This window comes from Manis javanica, chromosome 8 (genome assembly GCF_040802235.1).
Source record: "Manis javanica isolate MJ-LG chromosome 8, MJ_LKY, whole genome shotgun sequence".
Classification (NCBI taxonomy): Eukaryota; Metazoa; Chordata; class Mammalia; order Pholidota; family Manidae; genus Manis; species Manis javanica.
In genome coordinates this window covers 65,514,722-65,533,188 of record NC_133163.1, presented here as the reverse complement: position 1 = coordinate 65,533,188, position 18,467 = coordinate 65,514,722, and the positions used below count along the sequence as shown (strand labels likewise).

Below are 18,467 nucleotides of genomic sequence, written 5' to 3'. Positions count from 1 at the left end.
TTTCAACAAACCATTACGTCTCTATCATGCCTTCCCTGGTAGGTTTGTATGGTACATGAAACTTCCACTTTATTCCTCATTGATGCACCAATTCTTGTAACGCATGTCCAGTAAAGTGGGTGCCTTGATCACTCTCAATCACCTGTACTTGCCATAGGCTGCAAAGAGATGCTATAGGCCCCTCTTCGTGGTTTGCTGATCTCACGAAGTGCAGGAAAAGCAACCAACAGTCCAGTAGCTGTGTCCCCACAAGTCGTGGAGTACTGATATCCTTTAGATATGGGCAAAGGCCCAATATAGTCTATCTGCCACCTGCCAAGGGGTATGACCCCTTTACTGTTGTCCCATGTTGCTGTGGGACTTGGTGTAAGTACCTCTTAGAGCACACAGGGCACTCCTTCTGGGCTCTGTCGATTTCTTCAAAGGTCAACAGCAAGTCCCAGTGACGGGCTATAGCCCACATTGTCTTTTGCCCCGCATTAGCTGTTCTGGTGATGGGCTCCATAGCCAGCAAGGCGTAGTACACAGCAGCCAGTTGCTTCTCTATCAAGATGTACAAGACCTCTGCTCCTTTCCATAGTTGTGACCAGAATTCAATAGGTTGGCGTCTCTGTTCAAGCCTCTGCCAAAGGCCCCATCCATAACCACCTTTGGTTACATGAACATCTAGCTCACAGGGCCTTGATGAGCCCATTACACTGGAGGCCTGTACAGCCTTGACTGCTCACTTAGCGGCAGTAAAAGCAGCTGCACATGTCTCATCCCAGTCCCACCTAATGTCCTTTCATACCAACCAGTTTAAGGGCTTCAGAATCTGTGCCAAGTATAGGATAAACACTCTCCAGTAGCTCAAAGACCCAAAACTCTTGTAATACTGGCATAGAGGTAGGGGTAGGGAAAGCCTCCACCTTGTCTTTTACTGCTTCTGGGATAACTTTAGTTTTATCCGACCAGACAACCCCCATGAACTTTACAGAAAAACAAGGTCCCTGAATGTTGGTGCAGCCCATCCTTTCTCCTTTAGATGTTGCAGCTATCTAGGAACTGCCCCTTCTAAATCTGCAAGAGAATCAGATGTGAGCATGATAATATCAATGTAGTGATACAGCTGCACTATTTGCAGTTTCTTCCATGTGGCCTAGTCCTGGGCTACAAGTCCATGACAAGTGGTGGGACTATGGAGGTATCCCTGTGGAAGGAAATGAATGTTCACTGCTGGCCTTCCCACGTGAGGGCAAACTGTTACTGGCTTTTCTATGCTATGCCAATAAAGAATAAAGCATTAACAAGGTCCAGAACATGTTGTCCCTAGTTCATGACTGAGGGTGTCCATAAGGGCTGCTATGGAGGGGACAGCAGCATGCAAAGGGGTGGGACTTTATTCAATTCCCTGTAATCCATGGTCATATACCAAGAGCCATCCAGCTTTTTCACTGGCCATACTGGGGAATTAAAAGGAATATGAGTGGGCTTTATGATGCCCACCTTCTCCAACTCCTGTAGAGTTTCTCCAATTTCCTTGTGTCCCTCAGGCAATTCATACTACTTAGTATTTGTTACCCACTGAGATATAGGCAGAGCTACAGGTGGGAGTTGAGCATGTCCCCTCAGAACTGCCTTTACCACATGTACCCTCAGTCTGAACTCACCTGCAGTGGTCTGTAACCACAGGCCCTGCAGAATATCTACCCCCAAAATATATTAAAGGATGGGAGAAATGTACACATATACTCCTTTAGGGGTTAATGTCCAACCCCCAATGGGATTTGGGCTTTCTTCACTCTAATTGCCTTACCCCCATAGCCATTTACCATAGCAGGGGTCCCAGGAAAATGCTCATAGTAGCCATAAATTACAGAACATTCAGCTCCTGGATCCACCAGCACCAGGACATGTTGTACATTCATGGGGGACCAATGAATTGCTAATTCTACATGTGGCCTCCGGTCCCCACCATGTCCCCTAAGGTGGGGGCATTGACCCCTGCATCAGTCGAACCGTGCTGCCCAATCATCCTCCTGTGGAAAAGGCTCAGGGGAAACCTGAGTTCTGTCCACCAGGATGTCTTGCAGGGACACAGGCCAGACATGGGGCTTTGCCTCTGGCTTCTGCGTCCTGGACCTCAGTGGCTGGAACTGCTTCTCTGGCTTTAATTGGTACCACAGTTCTAACAAGTTTTTCTTTCATTACCCATCAAGTTTTTCTTTCATTACCCTGGCTTTTATCAAATCAACCCACAACTAGGTCCATCTGAGACCTTCACAGGCCCTTTGCACCTCTCCTTTCAGTTGTAGTCCATACTTCCGTCTGTGCTCTTATTGTTTCAACCTCCCAGAGAGCTGCTAAAGTACGAGTAGCCTCACTTATGGGTTGCCCTATGTGGGGGGCAAGAATAGTCAGTCACTAGGGACCCAAAGAGAGATGCAGGTGTTGTATGGAGCACCAGATTTCTCATTCCTATGGTGAACAACTCCTCATCAGGGCCCTATCATATTATAGATGATATTTTTCATGCCCAGGTCCTGTAACAACCTGCTTGAACTCTGCATACATTTTCCAGCTAGTGGGTAAATATGGTAAATCACCCTGATTAGGCAAAACTGCCTGGATGGCTGCTGTCAGCCAATCCAGAATCACCCGATTCCCTGAGGTATGACAGGCACTTTGCAACCACTGCCAGAGGGAAGGGTAAGTTGTCAGGGAAGCCAGTCTACCAGTTTCAGAACCCAACATAGCAATGTTTTCCACTCTCATATCCCAGAGGTGCAAAAGCCATGTAGGCAGAGGTTCTGACAGCTTCTGCCAAAACTGTACACTCATGTCCACTAGCTCATCCTGGGCATAGGGGCAGAGCATGTAGTGATTCACAACCTGGGGAGGGGACAGCTCCATCCCTCTAGGAGGTGCTTTACCCTAGACCAATTCCCCGCTAGGGCTTCCTAATTGGAAGCTCCACAGATAAGGAGCTCCCCAGTGAACCTGCACCCTCCACTGCTGCATCCACTGGGGTCTCCCCACCATCCACAGAAGGGGTTCTGGGTATGTCCCCACTATCTCTAGGGGCAGCCTGCCAAAGGGATGCACCCTTGAAGACAGATTTTGGGTTCAGAGGTCCTGCCAACTACCGCCAGATGTAAAACGGGGGGAGAGTATCTTCCCAACCTGGGCAAAATATCTTTGACATGGAAATCAGTGAAAGGCAGAAATGAAGTGGGAGAAACCCATTTTTTCCTTACAAGCAGTCATCCACTTCTGCTCCCCCATGTCTCTCACCCAGCTGCAAAAAGGGACCCCACCCAACCTCTCTGGTCCATATACGCCCTCACTCCCCTTTGTAATCACCTACTGATACAGAGATGGATTACTTCTCTCCATGCCTAGGAAACACTTATTGATATGGAGATGCACTAAGGCCAGGTGAGAGATTCTGGAAATATTGCAATTTTACCCACAATTCCTATTCCTTTTAGACTTTGATGATATGCATTTCATCCTTGTTTTGCTCTTCAATTTGATCGTTTCTTTTTAGAAACTAAAAGGGACAACCAAATTCGAGGCCTCTGTATTTGTTGGACAAAGCCCTTGCCCATTATGAGAGTCAGGGATCCTTCCGAGCTCTTCTTTCCCCCATTGAAACCACTGTCACCAGTATTTGAATCAATTGGGGCTTCATCTCAATTTATTCCTTCTACATGATCCTACTGAGTTCAGAATAGAACTTGCTGCCTGCCCAGCCTTAGATGACACCATTCCTTGCCTTGTCTGCTCTCCCTTTCCAGCTGACAGCCTCTTACCCTTATTCTGGGACCATTTTATCAGGAATATTTTTAGATTCTAAAGACATCCATTTCCGCCTTTAGAAAAGAAGGCAAATATTTCATGAAGCATTTTAGTATTTGAGTTTTCTTTTGGCATCTGAGTTAAAACTGCCTTAAACCATCTCATTTTCTCTTCAATCTTCTAAAAACACACACCATATCCTTTCTTATGTCAATTATTTATACTGTGTTGGATTCTGTAGTAGGAATGTGGGTAAATGTGTGAGATGGTAGAGTCCTAAGCACCACTTTTAACTCCCTAGCATTTCATCTGGAGCCTCTGGGTCTATGTACATTAAGTGTGTTAATAAGTACATTACATCAAGATAGGCAGTTAGGAAAGTAAATTGTATCTGAGTGCAATTGTGTAAAATCTAAATGTCATTTCATATAGGAACTATGTATATAAGAACTCAGCAAAAATGGAAGATTAAATGTATACCTTGGTAGATATACATCTAAAACCTCAATGCATAATTTTGCTTCAAAGTAGAGTTCTAATTTTCTAGTTATCGGAGCCTAAATAAAGCTTCCTTGTGGATAGAGTAAGAAGATCACAATTATTCATTGGTAGTATTATTAATGTAAAGACTGGCTTCAAAGTATGTGTACTGTTCTGAAAAGTTAAGCCAGATTATTCTTAAATTTATGGCTATTAACAGAGAAATATGACCCCCCTTCAGATCTACTGATGGAATAAGCAGGTAGGCAAATCCCAGCTAACCTGCAGGTTCAGATATCGCCCCCTTCACATTGCTTCATCTGATGATCTGGACAGAAGTCATGACTTCCTCCTGTGAGTGCCCAGAGCAGTTGGTGCCCCGTCCCATACTGTGGCTGTGTAGGGACCTTTCTCATCCATCTCCCTTGCAGCATAGTACTATATACTTAGTGAATAATAAAAAATATTTGAGTGGATGAGATAAGGTCAAATTGGAACTTCTTAATTAGGAATGCTTTTTTTAAAAATCACTATCAAGCCCTAGTTTTACACCAGCTTTAAAATATATTTTCTCTTGAAATCCTCATGTAAACCCAAGTTGGATATTATTGTCCCTGTTTTATAGATGGAGAAACTGAAGTCCAGAGACACTGAGTAGCTCATTTGATTCACACCATTAGTAAGAGAGATGGAGCCTGGAGTCAAATTCAGTTTTATCTGGTTGTAGCAACTTCTTTGTAACATTCACAATGGTTGGTGTCGGGCATGTTTTTTCCTCTTTTAATATGATCTCTACTGCCCTTCATAGTTAATCCTCATTTACATATTTTTCAGTTTCTAATTTCTTCCAGGGACTTAGACAAATTGTTGTGTCAGCTGGCCTTTCACACTTTCTGTGAGTCAGGTGCTGAGCCTGCCTGCCTATAGCCATGTGACAATGGGCAGGTGTCCTCGCCTCTCAGGGCCTCAGTCTTCTCATCTGCAAGATGGAGGTGACAGCAACACCTACCTCCCAGGATCTTATGAGGCTCAAATGACGTATTGTATATAAAATACTTTTTCAAAGTCCTGACACATAGTGAATACCGTATGAGGATGACTTGTAGTTTCAGCTAGTATTGCTCAGATGAGATCATTCAGAGAATCCTTTACATACTAAGAAAGGGGTAAATACTTTTTAATAGTTTAAAAGATTCAACAACAGAGGCTAACCAATTTTTCATAAACATACTGAAAATAGTTCACTTTTTTGGTGTTCTTCCTCAGGTTTCTGTCTGAAGGCAGCTAACTGGATCTAGAGTAGGTCAGACATCACACTTGATTTCTCCGTCCCCCAAGAAATATGACTCCTTCTGGGAGTGAACACATTCACACACACATTCAAACAATAAACACCAAAAAGGAAATGAGTTCTTCAGGTCTTTGGCCAGAGTACCTCCTGAGAACCATCTCCTCTGGGATTAAACTGAGTCAAACTCATTGGTAATTAAGGCACTGGTAAAATGGGCTTGTTCAAGCTGCCTTAAATTGTTGGTTTACATTTTCTGTCAATTAGAAATGAAGTTTACAGCGATTTTGCTTGGTTAAAAGAAAGATGTGTATTTCTTGTTAAGTCTCTCACCTCATCACATATCCTCTTTCATAAAAATTAATAGAAAAGAGTGAGTGTGAATGGGGAAGGACTTAGAACTTAGAGAATTTTACCTAGGTGCCAAGATGGGAACTGGGGATCCCTCAGGCTTCTCCTTCATCTGGGTCTGCTAATGTGTCCCTAAGAGTGCTCCCTCTAGAGGTCAGTGTGGAACCGTGAGAGAAACAGACCGGAGAGATGCTGGTTCACGTCCCAGCTCTGTCACTTGGCAAGTCACCCACCTTTGACCCTCAAGTTTTCTCATCTACAAAATGACCATAACTGGCGCCACTTCACAGACTTGTGAAGTGTCTACTTCACAATACAGTGTCTACTTCCTGCTGTTTATGTCCCCTTTCCCCTTTAAGAGAAATAGTTTTCAATTTCAATTTGGTCTTAAAATCATCTAACTCTATAAAAAAATTACCCCTAGGCTTTCAGCTCCATAAAGCAGAGACTGTTTCTTGTTTCCTACTGTATCACTGTCTCCTGGTCCCATCTCTGGTGCAAGGAAACTTCTCCTTTTGATTTCTGCTATACATGACAGCCTTGCCAGAAGGCAACGTAATCAGCCCCACAGGTTTATATGTAACCAAACTAGGTCTGTTATGGGAGAGAAATAGGTAGGAAAATAAAATAAATAATGGATATCCTTAAACTATCCTGAGAGTGTCACTATTTGCAAGACTCAAGTATAACTTTTCCTTGTGAATATAATCTTCAAATGTATGCTAACCAGCTGTTCTTAGCAAATTATTTTTCATAAACCTGTAAGTATATATTTGCTTGTACTTTCACTGTGGTTCTTAGTCTTTAAAGAGATTGATGCTTTAGGAAGTTTGAAAGTAAGATTTTTAAAAAACACCTCATTAAGGAACTTCGAAAATTCCAATGATTTGGAGGTGAGAAGTGCGCCGCCAGCGGCGGTAACAGGGCTAACGGCTGTTCTACGTTCTCCCCGGTTAAATGGCCAGGGTTTCCTTTGGGGGTTGAATCCTGGCTTGGCTCCAAACAAGAGTTACGGATTCTCAGAACACGCGTTAAATATGGTATGGCAGGGACCTGCCCAGAAGAAACCAGTTAGGGGACAGCCTGGGAGGACTGGGACACCCCGTGTGCCTCTGGAGAGCATGGCGGACAGGCAGAGAAATGGATTGGAAGAAGGGGTGGAAAGGGACAATAAGGAAACTGGTGATAGAAAACGATAGGAGAGAGACTGAATGGTTAAGTTACATGGGCCGGAGTTTGAACAATGAGGGCTAAATAATGTGGCCTCTCAAAGGTTTGTAATTCAGCCTGTAGCAGTGAGGTGCACATGTGCAAATGTGCTTTTTATATAGTGCAGTGGCAGACTGGATTGTATCATGAAGAAAATCTGAATTTTATAGTCATCTTTGACTCTTAAAGTAAGTGTGTGCAAACTCAGAATATTAGAGAAGCAAACACTGATCAGTCAAATACTAAGAACAAATTTGGGTACAGATGGAATTCTGATACAGGCAGGATATATTTCACAAGAAAATTCAGGAGAGTGCTCCAGACTCTATATTGGTTATAAAACATTTTTTAACAATTAAAATTATTTGAATTCAGTGGGCCAGTGACTAGATATGCTTTACGTTCTGCTGATATTTTGGCCACAGTGATATTTATCTTTTTATTCCCAGTAATGTCCAGCAGTGTGCTTTACACAGAGTAGGCACTTAAGAGTATTTGTTAAAAGAATGCATGTGCTAGGATTTGGTGTACTAGGATTTTATCTGTATTAGAAAATAAATAAAATTTTGTATTTTTTCCCATTTTCCTATGTTAGCCCTGTTTTCTTACATTCACACCACACCAGACTCTAGCAGAGCTTCTGAAAATGAGCATCAGGTATTTGTTATATGAGTCTAAATGTGAATTCCCTTGCACATCACATGGCTTGGTGTACTGAGTGGCGCTTACTCGCTCTCTCAGAGAAGAGCATCTCATGGTGTGGGGATGGTACACAGTGCACTGTCCTCCACACAGACTGCTGGTGACGGCCACACACGAAGAGACTAGACTGGGAGAGGTGGAGGAATAGCAGGTGACAAAGGTATCAAGAAGCAGGTGGATTTGTTTCATTTGCCTTTATGCTTTCTGTTCATATTCTTGTGGCTACACATATAAGCAGGAGGGGAGGTGGAAGACTGAGATCTCCCTAAGAGGGAGGGGCGATCAGCTTTTTATTACAGGAATATAGGGATTTCTGAGGTGTCTATTGTGATTGATGAAACTTTTTAGTACTGGCAAGAAAAGAGTTGAGAAAATGTGCAACAAATGAAAATTGGTGAGGATGGGATATAATTAAGAGGAAATCCATGAAGCCTTGAAAGGACCTCTGTTGCCTTTGTATCGACAGCCTTGGTTTCACTGTCCTCCTGCCCTGTGCAGAGAGATCATCCAGAAAGGCTCAGCCGGGCCCCTCGGGTTTTCCTAATCTGCACCTCACAGATTTCAGTTAACTCTGTGATCATGGTTCTCTTAGAGAATCTGATGCATGTTGTTTAATACTCCTTGGCGAAGACTAACTAACCTTTTGTGATGAGGTGCCCGTGCAGTCACATACATACAACTTGTTTCGTTTGCCTTTGCCTGTTTTCTGGAGGAAGGGAAGATACAAGTAGTCTATAACTGGTTATATTTCAAATAACGTATTTCCTATTTGTCTTCTAGGATTTAACCAGTTGTTTCCAGAATAATTTATTACACTGTAAAATGCTATTTTCATTTCACCTTTATCAACCATCTAGGGTCTGATATTCTGATAAGGTTTTGTAGATATTTCTATAAGTCTATTTGGTCAGCAAAAATTCTTACTTATTCATAGAATTTAATTATGGGAGCATTAAGAATTAGGACTTCAGTTCAAACAGACTCTGCCCTTGTTTCTGCTCAAAGATTTACTGTCCTCATCTGTAGGGGTCTTTGATAAACATCAAGTCAGATGTGAATTTCCTATGTATTGTGAGTCCTAAGCAGTCTACAGAAAGAGGGACTTGAGAAGTGATGTTCCTGAACAAGTGGGAACAAGGGAGTGACATTCTACTGAGATGAGTGAGCCTGAATATGGGTAACATCTATGTTAAAAGACTCAAGTATTTGGGAGGAAATGAAGCAAAGCCACTCTCAAATTTATGGAAACACAGAAGAGGAGAGCGAGCAGACAAATGGATATATGTGAAAAGGCAAAAGGAATTACTTGACATGAATTCCTAGCATTTAGAAGAAGTCCCATAGGAGAAAATTAGAGGAAACAATGATTTGGGTTAGGTCATCAGAAAATGCATTTTATGGGGGAATGGACTGTATGAAATTCCTGAAACCATCCCTGTTGGACACATTTTCACCTTACCTAGAAGATACTCTTCTAAGTGATGACTGAAAGGAAGCCTCAGTAATGTCATTAGCTTGGGGTCGAAGGCTAAGACCTGAGGCATGTTAAACTACCTCCTACTTCCCAGCTCATCCAGGTGCAATTGCACAGGTCTCTGTTTATAATTAACATATCTCTAACATAATATTTCTTGACAATTTTACCTAAACTACCTGTTAGGGTAGATTTTCAAAAAGGATGGGTGTTGATTGTCTTCCAACGCTTGGCACAGTAGGGATGTTTACAATAGTGAAAGCTTTGGGTTGCATTTAGGAGCATGGGAAAACATATGATAACCCACGACATGGGTGACAGATGGAGCTCTGCTCAGGCAGACCACACACCAGAGCATGGCAGGACAGTCTGATCCAACTCTGTGCTCATATCTCTGCTCGATCGCCGTTTGACAGAAGGGAATGTATTTCTGAGTGTTATTTGTCGGAATTTCTCTTTACCATCCTTCTAAATCCCATTTTCTCTTCTTCTAATAATTATTTTGAGACCAATCAATTGCTTGAATTAAAAGGTTGTGAATCTTAACTGTTATCTAGGAGAAACCTTAATAACCAAACCTAGCTTCTGAGAAGCATGATAAAGAAAATGAATTTTCACCTATTCTCAATTTAGTCTCAAGATATCCTCAGTTAAGCATTAAAATATTAATCAAAATTAATCAAAAGGCAAATCTGAAGAACAGTTTAAATTTAATAGGGAAATAGCATCCCAAGCCATCTCAATGAGTACAAATGTCCTGTACAATCCTGTCGTTGCTCCTTTAAGCCTCCAGGTGGTACTGTTTACCCAGATAAGGAACTTGGCACCCAGCCCCTTTTCCTTCCCTTAGATTCATAGCTGGGCTATCATTTTTTTTTTCAAAATATTTTCCGTTCCTACAGATGTGTCCTTTTAAATGGTCAATAAATTTTTATAGCCACTATTTGAAAAATTGCAAGATTATTATGATTTGTGCTTCCTAGCCTGGAATATTTCTTTATGTGCAGGACACACCCAGACTCAGGTGTTTACATTTGTTCATTGGTCCCACATCCTCTGCCATTCTTGCTTCTTAGAACCCAGGCTCAGCCACAGATATTTGTGCTGTTAGTAGAAATCAGCTAAGTCCCTTGTTTAAATCACTTAAGTTATTTAATAATAGATTTCTAGTTCAGTTAAGGCAGTGCAACTCCATAGGCTCCTGAGCAAAGAACACCCCACAAATGCTTTTATCCCACAAAGCCAATGAGTGTTCCTAGCAGACTTGACCTGGCTTTTTGGTGAGGGGGCACTTGTCAGACACCAGAAATATTTTGATGATTTGAGGTCACTTTTACAGTGATACCCTGCAATCCAGTCCAAATTCCTCAGAAGACTGTTCTGAAGAAAAAACTGAGAGGGAGTCATGGTCAATTTCTTTCCATTTTGATAGATTTCAGTGCCAGGAATAATGGAAATTCTGTTCTATTCTGTGGAATTAGGATGGCAGTGTGGTGGTATCAATTTTACCATTGGTGAGGCTTGGAATTTTTAAGATTGGCTTTAAAAAATAGTCAACTAACATGGTTTTCTTGTCCTTTTGTTCCTTTTCTTTTCTGTCACAAGGGGTTTGTAAACAAGCTGGATGAATTCATTCAATGGTTAAATGAAGCCATGGAAACTACTGAAAATTGGACACCCCCTAAAGCAGAGACGGATGACCTTAAACTGTACCTGGAGACACACTTGGTAGGCAAGATTGTATTGCTTGTGCTGTTAGTAATGGGGAGACTTTAATGCGCTGCTTGTTTGTTTATGGAGAATATCAACTTTATTTATCAGAAGTCATTATATGCTAATGAAGCAAGGTTTAATGGGGTAAACTGCAGAAGCTGAAAATTTACTGGTGTTTCAAGTAACACTATGAAATCTAAATTCTCCACATTTCAAGCTATTTTTTCAAAACTTTTGCCAGAAAGGTAAGTATCTTAAAAATACTTTAGAAAATTTTACTAGATCCTTGCTTTCTAAAGCTACAATGGAAATTTTTCTTTTAAAAAAATAAAAACAAATAAGTAAAAGATAGTTTTGATGACCATTCTAAGCTTTCTAGAATTCTTGTAAAATTAATGAACCTCTCATTATCAAGAGGGTCTACTTTATCTGTTCTACACTGGGTTATTTAAATAAAATATTTAAAATGATGATCTCCATCATTTTTGCTGCTATGTGGGTTTTTCAGCATATAATTAATACAACTGTCATTACACTCGTCCCTGTGCACAGGGAAAACCATGGAGGGGAAGTGGAAAACACTTGGATGAATATGCTTCTGAATATCTTAGAAGCAAGAATTATAGACTGAGGGACATTTGATGAACCTCATGAGGTTTTTGCTGAACGCTTCAAATGGCCGATATCAATTATGAAGGGGTGGAAACCAAGTAGTGGAGTGTGATAAAGCATGAAGAAAAAGCACGTTGTCATAGGAAATGAAAATTCAAGCTTTAAGGACCTCATCTTTATTCCTTTCACCGAGAGCACAGAATTAACAAAGGCAATGAACATGAACCCTTGGGCGCCCGACTGTGGGGCCTGTTCTCTGGCCCTCACAGTCAGAATTTGGATTGAATGAAGCCTATGTGGGAGTCCTCCATGTGTGGGGCCCACAGGCTTCCTGGACTCTTCCCTGTGATGGTGAGTGAGAGACTGAGACGGAGGGGCAGAAGAGGGGAAAGAGAGAGGGTTTTTTTCCTTTTTTTGGTGTTTGTCTCTTGAGAGTGTTTATTAGAAAAACAGCCTCAAAATCCTACTGTTGCACTCCAGTAGGCTCCTGGATGACAGAGAATGACAAAACCACACAGTCAAGGATGAGGGTATTGCTTTGCTTTGTAGAGGCCTGCGTTGCTGGTGTGTAAAAATGCCAGTGACCCTAACCACCCCGCTTGCACATGGGTTTTTAAATACTGCCCTTAGTACTCAGTTCCCTGTTGAGTAGAACCTTAATTTTTTTTAAAAGAGGGCATTTCATAATAGCAAGATAAAGATATTCAGTGCTTTATAATGTAAATTGTATTAATTAGAATGTCAACTTTTCACTGGCATTGTTCTGACAGAAATTCTAATCTGTGTTTAAACAGGAGTATATGAACTTTATTTCACATTAAGTGTGCTGTCTTAATTTCTCTTGATTTGATATTTTATGGAAAACATAAATTTAGTTTTTGAGGTCCCAGAGGGCATGGGGATATAATGAGTGCTTCAGCTCTAGGCTGTTATTGAAAGCTAGGCTAGGAGAGTGTGAACCCAGGTTCGCTTCCCCTTGGGAGTTGAGTGACATGGCCTCTGTAACCAGCGCACATTCCCGTTCTCAAATCCGTATTACAGAGTTCCTTACTTAGCATCTCCTACTGATGTCGGCCTCATTCTGACCCAACGCTGTCCACTGGAACTTTCTGGGATGATGGCATACTCTGTACTGTACTGTCCACGGGGAGCCACTGTGCACATGTGTCTGCTGAGCACTTGAAATGTGGCTAGAGCAACTGAGGAAACAAACTTTTAATTCTAACTAACTTACACTCAAATTTAAATGGCTCATGGCTTAAATTTTAAACTTAAGTGCCCCATGTGGCTTGTGACTCTGTAGTCCAGCCTTATAAATTACAGAACTCTTTAGGGCTGGCCATAATGAATTGCAGGTATCGTATCTGCCTCCTAATGACATTCTCATTCCAAATGTGGTAACCATTATCCTCTTTGCTGTGGATCTCTTACATTAGATCCATAGCAAAGAGTACTTCTTAAAATGTTTCTCTCTTAAAGAATAACCTTGTTTCTGCCTAATGACCAAAACTTTATTGACTTTAATGAATTTTCTCCATGATATTGTCTGATTATATTGATTGGAATAGAGATAACATAGGAACATCTTTATCTCTGCTTTGCAAATAGTGAAGGACTATTGTCTCCAGATCTTTTTACTGGGTGTTTAAGTCACAATCTCAAATTTCACTTCTGAAATTATGAACAATATTATCTAACAGTTACTGGAGGCCCTAGTGTGCATGCATTGCCATTGAATGATAAAGGAGAATTATTGAGTCACTATTAAACTCTTGCTGTGTCCCTTACTCTAGATACAGCCTGTTGTTTAAACATCTTTCAGACAAACTCTGAGTTACTCTGTGTCTCAGAGGACAGTGTTCACTTTGTCCTCCTGATCAATACTGTCATGTATATTTTTTATTGTATTTCCTTAGTTAATATTGTTATTCTTCTCAAAAGAAGGAAAAAAGCATCTATCTGTCCATAAAAAAATACATAACTAAGTCTAAAGATGTATACTCCTTAGTTTACCCTGCATTACTGTTCCTTAATGAGTGAGCATGTAGTATTTGCAAGATTATCCAGGAGGTAGAGATAGCTACATGATTTTCTTTAAATATCTCTATAGATTATATAACTTAACACTAAATTAATGTATATGCAAGCTCCTGAGTGCCATGTCTCCCTGGTTTAATAATGTGTTAGGATAGTTGGCACCCTGCAATGTTTATTGTAAAGAAAGAAATAAAAATAGTAACAGAAGTTGTACATTTATACTTTGATATGTAATTCAATTATTTTCCATGACAGTAACCAAGGGTTTTTACCAACACAAATCAATTAAAGTTTCAGAATACCTTTATGAGAGATATGAAGGAGCTTTACATTAACTCAAAGAAAAACTGTGAAATTGTGATGATACATCAATGATTTTCCATGATAATTAATCAACTGCTTGCAGCCTGCTGCTCCTTTCAAAAATACAATTCCTGTCTTCCTAGAAAATGACATTTTCAGGAAAATGTCATTCTGGAGAGGTGTTTTGTGAGTATTGAGCATATTGAACATCCTCTTTGTTGAAAATGATTTTTAAAATAGCACTGTATACATATGTCTTTGGACAAACTGCCTTCTTCCTCCCTCTGTCCACTTTTAAAAAATAGCTTTATTGAGGTAATTTACATACAACAAATGGTGTATATTTAAACTATGCAACTTTACAAGTTTTAGCAAAATGATAAACATATAACCCATGAAACCATCACCACCATGAACAGATCCATCACCTCCAAAAGCTTCCTCACAACTCTTTGTGATTCTTCCCTCCCTTTCCTCATTCTTAAACAACCACCAATCTGCTTTCTGACACTGTTAGATTAGTTTGTACTTTCTAGAATTCTACATAAATGGAATCAAATGACATATGTTCTCTCTCTCTCTTCCTCTCTGTTTTTTTTTGGAAGGGGGAATGGGGAGGAGAGGGTCTGGTTTCTTTCACCCAGCATACTTATTTTGATGTTGCATGTTTCAATTGTTCATTCACTTTTATTGCTCAGTAATATTCCATTGCATAAACAACAATTTATTTATTCATTCTTCTCTTGATGGATATTTAAGTTGTTTCCCTCATCATCTTATTGGTTAAAAAAGCAAAAGTCACCAAAAACTACATTTGAATATAAGCATCATATATATAAGCATCACAATTAGTTCTTAGCAGACTGTTTATATTTTTTCCCTTTAAGAGAATCTGTAGTATTCAGCGTTAGCTTAAGAGTAAAGCAGTAGAGCAGGACAGCAACTTCTCCCTCTAGAGATTTCATGTCCATTTGCATCTGAAAAGATAATTCTAATCTTTCAAATGGTTTTTGTGCATGCCTAACTCATCAACTGGGCACCACATCATATACAAAAACCTATTGTTGGAAAACAAATCAGAAGCTTTTCTAATCTGTAGCCAATCAGAGTATACAGTAGGAGAAAGCAAAGTCAAACTGACACCAGATAGTTGTGCAGGAATTACAGAAAAGAGCTAAGCACGAGGGCCTGGCTTAACCTTGGGAGATACGTTTGCACAGGTAATACCATGTCATGTTGGGCAAATATTAACCAATCATGCAGAAATAGCCTTGGGAAAACAACATTCTTAATTCAATCTGATAAATGAGAAAACATGGGTGGAAATGGTGATGATGAGGTCATGTACGTTAAGCACTGGTGAGTGCCAGGAAGTTATTTAGGTGCTGGGAGCATCTGTTGAATGAATTTGGCTGCTGCTTCCAGGGATTTGCAATCTAAGGGAGATGACCATAGATTATATTTAGTCATCTACAGACCCATAAACAATGAATGTAAAGTGTAATTTTGGCAGTAAGCTTTGTGAAGGATAAGTACTGTTTGGAGAACAGAGAAAAGTTTTAAGAGCTCTTCCTGAGGGTGGGGAAGTCTCAAAGAGGTAATTTGCTGTAGACCTCACAGGCCAAATATGATTTGTTAGATGGAGAGGGGACAGGAGGAGATTTTATGGTATGGAAGAGAGGTGTGGTGAGCCATCTAGTACAGCTGAGACTAAGGTGGAGTCTTACAGTTTGGGGCTAGGTGGTAAAGGAGACTGAGTGTCTTTTTAATGGATTGAGTATTTCTCTGGGAGTAGTAGGTACTCACTGAAGGTTTGATTTTATTTTAAAACAGGAGAGTGGCATGAATCAACCATAAAATCCATGGGAGTAGGGTCAGCTTGGCATAGATTAACAGGATAAGGTCCATGGCTTAGAGAGGAGAATAATTATGAGCATAATGAAAAATGGATTTGAGTGCAGCATTTTAAGGGTATGCTGGTACAGGTCATCTGTTATCAGTATCTTTATGATTTTTTTGTTTTTTTTTTTTACTATGTAGATACAACACAACATTCTAATGGGAAATAAAGAGAGTAAAAAGGTAGAAAGTCAAAAATAAGCTTTCCATCTGTGTCCCCCCAGTTATTAGTTCTCCTCCCTTGAGGCAACCATTGATTATTCTTTCTCTTTATGCTTTCAGTTATTCCAGGTATTTGAAAACATATGTACATGTGTAGTTAACTTTGTTCCCTTAATTTTATATTAGCAATAATTCAGAATTAGTAAATATAGAACTACTTCATCATTTTGAATGGTTGCACAGTATTTCACTTATGAATATGCCATTATTTATTCAACCACTCTTTTATTGATGAAAACTTAGGTTGTTTGAAATCTTTTTCTATCATAAACAGTGCTTCAGTGAATATCCTCAGATATTTATTACAAGAACACCTTACTATGAAATTTCTGGATCAGAGGTTATGACATTTAAAATTTTCATGTATGGCCAAATTATCCTTGATAGAGTTTGTACTCAGCAATGCATGAGAATGCCTATTTCTGCACATCCTTGCTATTGAAAATGTATCACATTGGTCGATCTTTTTTTGATAGTTACAAATGGCATCTCATTGTAGTTTAGTTTGTATTTCTTGTATTGTAAGTGGAGTGGAGTACCTCTTCATATTTATAGGAGTCATTTGTATTTCCTTTCTGAGAACTGTCTGCTCATATTCTTAGCCTATTTTTCTGTTGGGTCATTGGCCCTTTTCTTCAGGATTTATGGGAGATTTGTATATGTTAAGGAAATGAGTCCCTTGTCTGTAATGTGAATAGAATTTTTTAAAAGAAAGATACCATTTTGGGAGTTCTATTTCAAAACAATATGATATCTTAACAGCTTGAGGAATCCAGGGTTAGGCAGGCCTGAAGGCCAGGCTGATAAGCACATAACAGGTCTCTGTCCTCAGCAAAAGTGTGTTTGGATTAGTGTGTTCTAAGGTGTTTGTTTACTTAGTCATTGATGGAACAAGCCGAAGATCTGGGAGGCTGTTGTTGAATGTTTGGATTTAATAATGTTCGAGCAATAAGAGAAATGGAGAGGATGTGGGTTAGGTTAGGTGGGAAGTAGGTAAGACTAGAGTGGAGGGGATGGATCGGGGAGAGGAACAGGTTAGAGAGAGAGACACTTTCACAGTTCTCTTTGGGACTCTCTCTTTAGTCAAATCTCATTACTAATGTCTTGTTTTATCTTTTCTGGTCTCCCCGAAGCTACTAATGTTCTTGAGAGTAGGCGGGAAGGCCTGCTGCTCCACAGCTGACAGAAATCCAACCAAGACTTGAATATGTCAAAGGGTGTGGAAACTGGCTGAAAACTTCTTTGGCTTCTTTGTGTATGGAGTGGGAGTGAAGCTCCAGGGCCATTCTAGTGATGTGCAAAACCAGGGAATGAGAACATTACGAGTGGTGTTTTCATGGAAAAGGGGGCAGTTTTTACAAGAGCTCAGTGACCATCATGGGCATGTACTGAAGGTGGAACAAAGTCTATCTTCATACAATTGCTGTAATTATGGGACTCTAGTTAAAGAAAGACATTATATTATGCTCACTGGGAAAAATTCAAACCATAGAAAAAAGCATAAAATTAAAAGTAAAAAGCCTTACCCTCCCTTGGGTAACCAACATAAACAGTTGTTGTATATCCTTTTGGACCTTTTAATGTAAAAGTGAATACATTTTAAGGATTTTCAATTCATGTTATACAAACTGTTCAATGACTTGCTTTTTGTATCTAAACATATCTCATACATCCTTCTGTCAGTGCAGGGAGAGCTACTGCACATTTTAGCAGCTCCTTAGTATTTTTTTGTTTAGATGTGCCACAGTTTATTTAACTATTCCCATGATGGTGGCCATTTAAGCAGCCTCCCTATTTATGCTTTTGCAAATAATACTGCCAGGTGCATTCAGGATATTTTAACACCAGTTCAGAGTCTTCTCCTTGTCCTGTTAGTGTCTGCTCACAGCAGCAACTCAGGGCCCTGATGAAATAAGAGTCTGTTGTACGCTAGAGGTGGGCTTTGCTGTTGGTCCAGAAAGTGAGCTGGGCCCATGTTTGTGTGTGTACAGCATGTTTTGAATTCGTGTTTATGGAAGGGTAGCTTTTAAAACCCTCCTTTAAAATTTTGTTAATTTAGGATTGGTACCTGCAATATGAGGTGGCTACCACAAGGTGGCACAGAAACACCGATATTCTGCAGACCAGTGTTCATAGTCTTGATATCCATGGAGGGTCTGAAAATTTTTTTTATTCTACTTAAGGTACTTACAAAACCAGATTGGATTAAACTAATAATGTGCCTGGCTAACACAATTTCAATACAGATATTTTTGCATTTATTATCTATATTTAGATTTTCATGTTGTATTTTTTGTTAAATAGCTTTCATTTGTACACTATACTTCTCACAGACTTTTTAGCTGTACAAGAAAATTTACCAAAATGCAGTCAGCTTTTTTCTTTTGCTTGACTTCC

The 18,467-nt window shown here is 40.0% G+C and overlaps 1 protein-coding gene across 6 annotated transcripts in view; it reads left to right on the top strand.

Annotated features, from left to right (window-relative positions):
• AKAP6 (A-kinase anchoring protein 6) overlaps positions 1-18,467 on the top strand; it is a 627,130-nt gene that overhangs the window by 349,206 nt on the left and 259,457 nt on the right. For all 6 annotated transcript variants that reach the window (XM_036999333.2, XM_073211384.1, XM_073211383.1 and 3 more), the window contains one exon: positions 10,890-11,012. In XM_036999333.2, coding sequence (XP_036855228.2) covers positions 10,890-11,012 — 123 coding nt within the window. The remainder of the gene's footprint in view (positions 1-10,889; positions 11,013-18,467) is intronic.